Genomic DNA, 12,169 nt, shown 5'->3' with positions numbered 1-12,169 from the left:
TGTCGGTACAGTTCATTAACACCCTATATATATATATAATGCTACTATGAAACTTCGAAATTAAATAAAAATGAAGGTGTTTTAATTTTAACAGTTTCCCTTTGAAAATATATTCTCATAAATGAAGTTTTAACAATGGGCACTCATCAAGGAAAAGGAAATAGGTTGAGATCGAGGTCTCATTTGACTTTGTACTTGCTAAAAGGTCGACAATGTATTATATACTTGTTCAGTGTTTCTTCCAGACATGTTTTTGGGGTGCACTGCTCTCTCGAAGCTCTGACAGTGCCCCCCCTTCCCACCGAGGAGACCAAAATAATACGTCTATAATATAATAATAAATAGAATAGTACCAGCAGTGCCCCCGGAATACGAAGTGTGCCCCCCCCGGAACATAGTTTCTGAAAGAAACACTGTACGTATATCATTCAATTTATAATTGCTGTTTATAATTACTACTTCTTTCCTCCCCCTGGATGTTGTAAGATAGACAACCATAGTCACGTATGTCAGAGCTTTCTCATGGCTATGAAGTTAGCATATGCGACATTGAGACAGATGATCCAGGTTCGATTCCTATTGGGAGCGCATGTGGTTCGGACTCCATGTTAAGCTGTAAATCGACGTCTTAGATTGTCTAACCCGAATAACCAATCAAAATATGAGTGTACACCACATTGCGTATGGTTTGCCATATTTTACACATAGAACATTACAAAACAATGATGTACGGTATTTTACAGTTATACAGCTTCCACTAATGGTCTCGTGATGTTTGGAAGTCTAGTACAAGGTTAGAATCGGAAACTAAACAAAACAAAATTTATTGATATTAGTTAAAGTACCTAGGTAAATACTATGTGTGAAAATTAATAAATAAACAAAAATAAGAAATGAACGTAGAAAATCTGCGTTTAAAAATTAAGATAACAAATTAGAATCATTCTTGCAAACCCACACTTATATTAATTTTCCGCACTCCCTTTTCATTTCTCTTTTGATGGATCGGTCGAAAAAGTGTAAAACGCTTTTTCAGGCCAGCCACCCTGAATGAGGTTTCCCTGGGTTTTCCTCATTCACACCAGGCAAATGCCGGGGTGGTACCTAACTTATAGGTTCCAGGCCGCTTCCTTCCTTCCCCAATCCTTTCTTCCTTCCCTTTCCCCGGATACTGTGCTCGCCGAGTGACGTCAGCCCTCAAAATGTGAAGTTCTAAATGGCCTTAGATGCCGAAAACCCAGAAATCTAAATCCTAACCTAACCTTCTCTTTTGATGGAACCCCTCAATAATATTAACTAGTAATAGTATAGCAGTAGGTTTGGTGAACAAGGTGGTTGTGTTGACTCGTTAACAGGTTAGATCCCCGAGAAATATTTGACTGAGAACGGTCATCGACGCTTTTCGTGTATGATCAATTGCACTGAGAAAAATCCGTTTTCTGGACAGCGGTATATTGTACAAATATACGGAATCCTCTTGCTTACTACAGAAATCAGTACGGAGCGTGCGTTATCCGCATGCTACATTCACTGCCCTTAGATGTTACATCATATCGTTGCAGGATGCCTGATATCTGTCTTCCTTATATTACATACATATATGTAAGTTACCTTCGTCAACTATATGCTATATACGTCAATTTGTATGTGGGATCCTGACCGCCTATATTGTTTCATACGGAAAGTACGTACAGATGGAACACTTATACAGAAAGTATTATAAAACATGGATTTTCAGTTATACGTTTGCTGTACGTTAAGTCAAAAAATACAGGATTTACTAATGTAACACACGTTTCTACGTACGCTACATACATTTTTTCTCAGTGTGCCCTACCTTGTTGAAATTAGTTTGTTTTAAGAAGTCATTTCTCCGTCTATGAAGTTCAGAAAAGAGAAAGTCTTTTAACATTGTACGAGTGTTCAGAATTTACTGTCACCGAATGGCCATCTTCGTCAAATATACGTAAATGGTTTAATGACTCCCAAATTGGCTACTTCACGCTCTATCGCTCAGTTTTAAAAGGTAGACCTTTTTTATAATGATCATAAACGACATTTTATTTGCCATAAGTGAAATCAAGTATGTATTTTTTTCTAATTACAGCTATTTATTACGATTTAAAAAAACTGTAAGAAACTTACAGTTTACAGTAAATCATATAAGCTTAAAATAAGTTATGATTTAAATAACTTTCTTAGTAAGATTGTGTACACTTTTGTATACGAAATACTAAATTTATATGACTCACTTGAGTATTTCATCAGATAACGAGACTAGTAGCTTTAGATTAGGATTAGGATTAGATTTCTGGGTCCTTCGACATCTATTGACATATTACCCCATTACGTATGAATGATGACCTCCCTTGGCGATCACGCTTTGCGAGAAAAGGGAAGGAAGAAAATATTGAGGAAGGAAGGAAGCGGTCTGGGACCTTTACGTTAACTACCATGCCGGTATATATCTAGTGATTAAAGAAAACCTCACTCAAGATGGGTAGCCTGTAAAAGGTTTTACACTTTTTCGACCGAGTGTTCACACCGTGATTCGAACCCGGGTTCATGTAGCATATTTAGAATCACGTCGTCAGGACAAATGGAAAGTTACTTGTATTGAAGAAGTGACAGTCTCCAGGTCAAGAAAATTAACAACGCGACACTGACCATGCATGTCAAAAATTAAAACCGCAAGCTGGTCCACTTAAAGCCCACTGCATCCTGTACCAGAGACGTTAGTTTAATCCTATTTTCCTTCCTCTGATTTTCCTCTTTTCTGAAAACTGAGGAACGGTAATTATTTCAGAGATCTTTTTCTTTCACGTACGCAAATGTCATCTTCTTCTCTTATGCTGATTTTTGGCACAGAGACGTCCTTTTGATGTCCAAGGAACGCAAGTAGTGAGATATCGTCATGTCCATGGTAACCCCACTGTTGCAGCAGACGCTTCCTGGACATTTTGTGGAGAAATTCAGGCGTCCGCTAAAGTTCCAAAAACGGGACGTTCTGTGAGATCTTTGCATGTTCTGCGAGATAATCATAGGATGACTTTTGAGAATCTAACTATTATCCCGTGACAGTCATATCCCATTTAAAATCAAAGAAAATCCCATGGAAATGTTTCCATTATCCTTAAAGCTCCTGCTGAAAATTTAAATATCCCAGAACGTAGTAATATGATTATTCCATATACCTGGTATAATCAAACCTTCGTATCAGCTTTGGAAATTGAAGCAGTTAAAACATCGGAAACATTAACAACATAAACCAAAAGGTCAAAGAAAAGCCAAGAATAAAGTTATCAGGCAACAGTATAAGTGTAACTACAAACATCCACAATATTTATCTATGAATTGCTAGTGTAAGATTATATACTGCAACGAAAACATAAATTGTTAACATGGTGACTTCTTGCTTTTTGAAAAAGAATGCTTACTCTATTTTGCATTTTCACACAAGTTCTTTAGCTTAGATCTTGTGTACTGGACTGTTAAACTAAAAGCATCGTTTTACTTTATTTAAATTTTAAATTTTACTTTGTTTAAATTCATAATACATAACTTCTTCATTTTCATTCTTTGTCTACTTTTTCTTCCTATTCTACATTTCCTTTGTAAAACTGAATAATAAATTGGACACCGTATTTTTATTTGAATTAACATTATAGGGATTCTAGTTTACTTGTAAAAGAAATTGACATACATGTCTGTCTAAAATTATTTATTAATAGTGTCTGCGTATTTCCCCATATTTTATGGTCTTTTACAATGCATTGATAAATTATAATTGATATTCTATTACTTTGTATATTTTATTTACATATGCTAATGCTTACTAAACTGTGACAGTGTCATGGTCGTTTCAGCAGAGAGTGTTGTGCAATTTTCACAACTTATTCTGGGAGAGATGGTACAATACTTAGAAGACGATACAAAGGACTGTTAACATCTTGTAAACCAGACAAAAGACCTTGAAGCTGCTCTGTCACCGCTGCTGTTAGGTTGATTTCCGTTAAAGAATCCTCTAGATTATCCACAATCTGGTAAACAACTGGAGGTGTGGCACCCTGATCAGCTCTGGGACACGTTGACGCATCACCAAAGAAGACAGCAACTTCAGACTCATCGGTTTGCTCGTTGATGGTCAGAGAGAATTTGGATACCAATGTTAAAACATACTTCAACAGTCGGCTTAGGCGGTAACCAGATAAATTCAAGGATGACAGCATGTATTCTACAGCTAAGCCTGACGGACTGGGATTATCAACACGTCCGGTAACTCCAGATACAATTCCTTCCGTGAAACCGTTTAACATTGTAGATAACAGACTTTGGACAGTAGCATCATCATCTTGATAGTCAGGACTCTGTGGACCTGCAATTATATATACTACAAAATCGTATAAATTACCGAGAAAACCTTTGGTATTTTGTGATGGTGTATTTTGACCAATTAGAAAGGTCAACAAAGTATCTACATTACCACCATTAGATAAGTACCTGTTATATATATTATCCACGTCATACATAACATTTTGAATCGACGTGGTTTCTTCCGGATTTTCTAACAGGGGTGCAAAGTCTGATTGCTGATCCAAATTTTGTTGTAATAAGCGCTCGACCTGCCCATTGTTTACTGGTGTCCTATCCTTGGTTATCCCAGAAAAGAATCCAGAAACGATTTTAGTGGCATCTATCGGGACGCCTCGTACGTAGATAATGGTGCCGTTCGATGGTTTGGCTGCTTCCACCGCGTCCTTCAAGATGTAGTAGAAACTGGAACCCAGAAGACTAGATAAGTCAGCTAACCGTTTATTGGTTTCTGCTATTGTGACTGTCTCTTTACATTCGTTAGCAGATGGAATTCTGACTGGATTGCTGACCTATGTAGGAAGAAATTAATAAATTGTAAATTCTATTACTATCTAAAACAGAGCAATGACATAACACAGATGATATAAAACAGATATAAATGCGAAGCACAAGATTATACATAAGTAAGGTAACAGTGGAAGAGCTTCGAAATCATTATATCTGTTTGATTCAACGTCTGCAAACCTACACAAAGTAGCAAGAACAGATATGTACTGGATATCACCGATAAATTATAATTAATCACAAGGATAAGAAAGACAAAAGGAATGAGTTATTGTCAAAATTAAAATACTAAAACCGCAACGTGCCATACATATTACAAGAAGAATCGATGCCCAAGAAATGTCCTTGATATTTACAAAGATACAAGAAGCAAAGGAGGAAGGATCATCATGCAAGATGGTCTGACAAAGTCAAAAAGAATTGCGAAGTAATGTGGAAAATAGTAGCCCAAACTCCATAGGTGGTGCTGAAAAGAAAAATTGGAGAGACATTCATCCAAGGGAAGATTGACAGTCTGAAAACATGATACTGAATATGAATGTGCTTTTTTGTTTATTATCATGACAAATAAACAATTAGAGCTTTCAAATAAGTATGACTTTTAACTTATAGATCACAAAGAGCAAAAATGTTAGGCGGAACAATTAATTCTAATAAAAGGACGGTGATGATGAGTAATGAATGAAACGGTAGAATGAAGAATGTGGGAGAACGGGAGAACCCCGAGAAAACCCACGCACACGGTGTTTGTCCACCACAAGGTTCACTTGGCGGGGGCAGGGATCGAACCCCCAAGTACCAGAGGTGAACGCTCTACCACTGAGCCACCGCGGAATCCAGACAGGTTGGTATGGTCAGGACACAGCAATGTACTCATAGAAAATACAGTAAAACTTCAATGGATCGTTCTCTCCAAGTATGATACAAACAATATATAACTGGAATTAACTAATGTACTGAATATTAAAAAACTACTAATATTACTAAAAGATTGCCAATGGATATTTTCCAATTGTCATATTATACCATACAATGCAGTGATACTTAGTCAACCCAAACTGTTGTATTTTTTTTCTTATTTTATAATTAATGACCTGGTGATTGCTTTACGATTCTGATAAATATTATTGTTATGCTAATGACGGAAAAATAAAGTGTTTCGGAAACCTAATTCACAACAAGATGTTTGCCAGCGATTTATTATGGTGAAATATTTGCTTGACTTATCTGTTGAGAAACACGTTGTTTTTTCACTTCAAACATTGTTTTGATTATTTATAACCTCTTCTTTATCAATATTGAAAATGTTCACTATTTTCACTTTTCATTCTGCACGTAAAGCACTTGCACTAAACGCATTATTTTAGTTATGGATTTCACCTATCCATTATTCCATTTTAATAAAAAAAAATGCATATATTATGTGATAGTATAGATTGTTATTTTTGGATTCATCTTTCATAACGTGTTTGATGAAAACGATGTTACTTTGCCTAAACTGTTATACAGGTGTTATTAATATATTAGTTGCATTGGTTTGTGTTGTTCTATTAATACGTCTTCAATATTTTCAAAGCTATAATGAACAACATACAAGTTGAAAATATACGTTAAACATAAATCAATCAAGAAATTCTCAGTAACAAAAAGACGTTTGATTTGAATATTTTAGATTAAAAATTAGTTGTAATATTTTCGATTGGACATGCTTTGCTTCTTATAGACTTAAACTAGCTTTTGCTCCACCCCCCGCGTTTGCTCGCCCTACGGCTACGCATTTCTTATGTATCAGCCTTTGGATCAACATTGAATTTCGTGCATTTGCTCTTAATATTTCCTGAATTTAGCCAGATTCCCGCGTTTACTTGGCTTACGACCTCACACCTCTTAAACCCACAATTCTACCGAATTTCAAATTTATTTTCCTATTTCAACTATCTAAAAGATAAGATTTTGTATCCCAACAAAACACCCGATTAAATAACACTGAAATTTCTTCATCTTCCCCTTTAGACCCTTTAAAAACTAAAACTATTCAATTTTAGCAATTTTCCTGTTGGTTAACCTTGGAAGGCTACAATCATACCAAATTTCATGATTCTAATTCTGCTGAAAGTACCTAAACATTTTGAGGTATAGAAGGTATCCCATATAAAAAATATGGGAATTTTTTTTCAGTTCCCCATAAAACCACTGTAAAGTTGGATTTTTTGTTATTTACTTAGGTAATGCTAACAAAAACGTACAAGCATACTAAATTTCAAGTTTTTATTCCAATTCTAAGTACGTAAAATATGAGATGAGAAAAAGGCCCATTTACATAACATAGGGATTTTTTCATCCACCTTTTAGACTCCCTAAAACTTAAAAATATTCACTTTTAGCAATTTTTCTGTGGGCTAGTTCTAAAAAGCGACGATCAAGCGAAATTTCAACTTCCCACGTCAATCGAAAATACCTGTTATTTTATGTCAGTGAGTGAGTTCATGTAGTTTAGTTAGAACTAGAATTTGATTTAAATTACTCGCTGAGCAAACCAATGCGTTTATTGCAAAAGTTATTAACGTGGAATAGTTTCTTGAACTGTCCACTTTGACTTCATCTGACACTATGAATACACAGATATATAATGACAGGCCTAATAAAGATACAGCAAAAAAGATCCCTTATTTCTGATTGGTTACCATAGGCTATTAATTTAGCGGATTGGCTGCAGCAGCCTATGGGACCAATCATGAATCAGGGATTTTTTTGTCTCTTACGTTAAATCTGTCACTACCTGGGTATTCATAGCGTCTGATGAAGCCAAAATGTATAGTTGATGAAACTGTTATACGTTAATATTTTTTTACAATAATGGTATTGTTTCGCTCAGTACGTACCTTAAATCAAAAATTACTTCTTTCAGAAAAATCCAATTTAATGCACTAGAAGTATAAGTAATAATTACAAAATTAAATCAGTTGTTTGTTTAACGTGCCCTTTTAGCACTGAGAATATATAAGACGTAGGTCTACATTTTAACATGAGATTCGAGCCATCAGCTACCACCGGCAACTCAACATAAGTCTTCCAAGTTGAAAAGTTGAAACTGATCCATATAACCATGTGTAGAGATATTGGATTTCCCTCATATTATTAATATTCAGTATATAAACAAATCAAGATTTAAAAACGATTATTTTATCTTTATTTTATTTTTTTTTAACTTTTTTTCTCTATATTTTCTTTGGATGATGAGAGACAGACACAACTTGGAATAATAAGACAGTCAGCAAACATTACAAAATTTTCTTTAGTAGACGATTCCTCATTCTTCATTCTTGGTAAATTTATGTAACTTATGTAATCTGATGTAACCAAAGCGTTCTGTAACTGTTGACAAATTATTAAATAAGTCGAGAATTCCATTTACCTTGCACTTTCCTGGATCCTTACACGTGCGTACTTTGGATGTTTTTCCGTAATTTCGACGGCCATCTTCCTACTTTGGTTAATATAAAAACGTCCCAGGACCCGGAAGATGAGAGTAGCACTCGAGAAGCGGTGAAGTACACGAGGAGCGGAAAGTTCACGAGGAGCGAGCGTGAGCAACGGCAGGAGAGACTTATACCAAGTTCCACGCCAATTCGACACAGAAGCCGAGACATGGAGACCACCAGTCGACGACCAGGAACGGAGGTACGGAATACACATCCAAGGTCCTAAACGCCCAAACAACCTTCCTTTTCTTTCTTCCTAAACATACTCTCGACTCTCTCTTTTTTTTAAATATTTGTTTTTATTTATTTCTACCCACATGCCCTACAAACCAAATACGCTCGTCGTCTTCTTAGATACCTCTCAATTCTGCCAGTGAGCTATATTTCCCAAGTTAAAGATTATAGTTTCTTTTCTTTCTTCAAAACGACGACGAAAGCATTCCTACCGAATGCACAAGCGTAAGACATGTAAATATATAACCACAGCTACAATTTAAATGATAATTAATAACAAAACACACTGTACTTCCGAATACCTCTTAATTTTTGAAATTCAATATATTTTTCATTGACAAAGTAATACATTCATCTTATATTCGAGATATAAATTTCTATTTTTATGCAGAAAAAAAAGTAATTGTCTTATACATTTGTTCTAAAATATTTATACACTTTGTGAACCTATATTACTATGGATGTTATAAATTTCATCAAAATTAAGACAACTATTATATGTATATGCATATACGCGTAATCAATTATTTCAAATTCAAATATCAAATATTAATTTAAAAAATTCCACTTACCCTTATTCCAAAGGTAATTAGGATACATAATATTGCCGGCGTAGGACTTGCAATCATTTCGAATTATTGTAATTACCAAAAGGCTGTGAAAATAAATAAATATCAGAGTTAGTAGTATTCGTTCAATATATATATTTCACTTGCCGTAAACTTTATCATATACGAATTTTATGTAGCTCTATTACTTTTACAAATGTACAAAATGCAGGGCTGTTTCGTCGAAAAGGAGATACCGTATTTCTTCGAATATAAGGCCCCATCGGTTCTAAGGCGCACCTGAAATTTCACCTCATTTAAACTCATTTTAAAAAAGCTTCGAATCTAAGGCCCAGAAATAATGTACAAATACATTCCTTTGATAAGCATTTTCTTATCAGTAAAACGAAATATTCATTGTTCGTGAGCGATTACCATTTTTGTGCAGTCTGTCATTAATTTTAAGCAAATTATTTGTAACTTCCAGTATTAAAGACTGTAATAAATTCTATATTGTAACCTACGTGCAATGAATAAATATGTATATTGCAGTATATACATCGAATCTAAGGCGCACCTAAATTTTGGACATCTAAAAGCTGACAAAAAGGTGTGCCTTACGTTCGAAGAAATACGGTAAATATCCGGAAGAGAACATTAACACTTTGAATCCTAAGCCCGAGTAGAGCTTGCTGTACCTTTATTAATATAAGCAGAGGGTGGTGATGCCCGATTCAGTGCCGGGTATTATGAGTTTCTCAGTTTCGTCCTGCAAATCGTGTGTGTTAAAGTTATTCGGGCTCACACCTTTCTAAGAAAAAAAAAAGAAAAAAAGAAAAAAGGAAAAGAAAAGAAAAGAAAAAAAAGAAAAGAAAGAAAAAATAAAAAAGAAGCTACTATAATCTAGCCGTGAAATGGGGAACGTTTTGTAGGATGAAAATCGTCAGATTTCTTGTTTCGCAGTATATACTTCGCTGGGAGCTTAGATAGATATTTTGTACTAAAATGTTTTATTTTTCTCTGTTGTAATATATGAAAGAACCAAACTTAATGAAGAACAAATAGGGAATCCTGTATATGAGCAAATATTAGGTTCTGGAAATCAATAATAGCAAACTTTTCCACGTTATGTTTCTGTTGAGAAAAACCATGTAAGTGAAAGATTAGTTCTTTGAATCAATACTGTAGCAACTCCAACCAATAATACAATACCGTGCCGTGGGTGGAGGCGAGCGGGGCGACGGCTCCGGACGCCGAAGTAAAGGGGCGCAAAATTCGGGAGAAAAAAGAAAAAAGATAGGAAAAAGTACTTGGAATATATGTATGGGGGCGCCGTCGTATATCTACTCTCGCCCCAGGCGCTGATTTTCGACGGCACGGCATTACAATAATACCATTAAATGTTGTATTCATCTTGAAATCGAACCCGGGACTTCGTGCAATAAAGACATGCGCTTTAGCCAATAGACTACGGATTTGTTGTTAGTGATACGTAGTTACGTCCTTTGTCAGCAGCAAGGTTCTATAAAACGAAGCTTACAGTGTAAATTGGGATCATAACCACTGTAGTGCATTGAATACCCTCCAACCTGCAATCGAACCCAGGAACTCCAGCAAAGATACACACGCTAGCAATTAGACCGGTGATAGGAGATGTTAAACTGCATGTTGAGTCCAGTTTGATACTAGGAGTGGAATAGGGGTACAAATCATGAGCTGGTATAATTAGGTGTACAGTTCTCCATTGATATCAGCTATAGTACCACTAATCTAGGTGATAATGCCCATATTCCGACGCATAAACACTCATATACCATATGTTTATAATTATCTCGAAAGAGCTTTGTCCATCATTCCTATAATCCCATTTTAGACACACATTTGGCACATATAGAAGGGAATCAAAATCCTCGTTTATTGTCATTTTGAATATATTTCACCTTTAAGATCTCTATCTAAAGCTCCATTCAGAGTTTAAAAAGGTTTCTGTCCAGACGTTCTAAATAAATCTTACACCGAAAAAAGTGTTTATCATGTACATATCCGTAGCGTACAAACTTTATATATCTTTTTCCCACATCATTGGTAATTGGACTGGATTTGGTTCCCTTGTACTCTTAACGTCCCATTTGTGAAATGAGGTGGCGGGTTTCACTCACTAAATAGAAATTAACTTAAGATGTACAACATGGAAATGCCATTCTGACTCCAATTATGTTCATGCCAGCCATTCGCACAAATTTCCTTTATCCATATGAAGCCTTAGTTTCAACTAAATATCCTAATATGTCCTAATGACAATAAATTGATAACTGTAATTCTAAATAAATATTTCCTGAAAGATGCAATCATTTTCGGAATAACTTTGAGATATTTATTCACTTCCTATGATAGTCTATCTTCTCTTTGTTGCCACGCGGTTAAAGTGCGTGCTTCCCGTGTACGTGGTCCGAGGTTCGACCTCCACTGAGACATTATACTTCAGGCTAAAGCTTAAGAAGTAATGGTTCAGATTTCGGCTTAAGTAAGTCAAGTCTCATATACCTCGGAAAATAAAAGGGATATGAAACATCGATCAATCAATCAGACAGCTTTGCTTGATTTAAGCCATCTTTCAGATTCTCTCTGATTTATCGTCACTTTCTGTTTTAGTAATAGGTCCTAGTTTCATAAGGAATGTTGTTTATTTCTAACACCGTCGCTATGTGAGATGTGAGGCTACTGTATAAAATGGAATCCAAATCACGCAGTAAGTTCAATCCTCATCCACTGGGACTTCATTCCGGAAATCCTGTGCACAAAAGGTATGCAAGTTAGTCAATCGACCAACTGGAGAGCTAGCAACTTAAGAGTTCATCCGTTTTGAAATAGTTGGCGCTGTAGGTTTTAGTACGAAGATCTATGTTCGATTCCTAGTGCGAGTTCGTGTGGTACGAATTCCAATTTTAAGTTCTAGGTCCATGTGAGAGGCACGATGGATCAATGGTAGAGTGCTTACCTCTGATATATGGGGTCGTTGGTTCGATT

At 35.6% G+C, this 12,169-nt stretch overlaps 1 protein-coding gene across 1 annotated transcript; it reads right to left on the bottom strand.

Annotated features, from left to right (window-relative positions):
• Positions 1-3,711: 3,711 nt before the first annotated feature.
• LOC145679670 (uncharacterized) lies at positions 3,712-9,250 on the bottom strand. Its single transcript, XM_081750245.1, has 2 exons — positions 9,167-9,250; positions 3,712-4,883 (listed from the first exon to the last, which is right to left on the bottom strand). The coding sequence occupies exons 1-2, from the start codon at positions 9,221-9,223 to the stop codon at positions 3,894-3,896; spliced, it is 1,047 nt and encodes a 348-aa protein (XP_081606371.1). The 5' UTR covers positions 9,224-9,250; the 3' UTR covers positions 3,712-3,893.
• Positions 9,251-12,169: the final 2,919 nt, after the last annotated feature.

This window comes from Thermobia domestica, chromosome 2 (assembly GCF_964235325.1).
Source record: "Thermobia domestica chromosome 2, izTheDome1.hap1.1, whole genome shotgun sequence".
Lineage (NCBI taxonomy): Eukaryota > Metazoa > Arthropoda > Insecta > Zygentoma > Lepismatidae > Thermobia > Thermobia domestica.
Note: the sequence above shows the minus strand (reverse complement) of the source record. Positions and strands in the feature narration are given on the sequence as shown.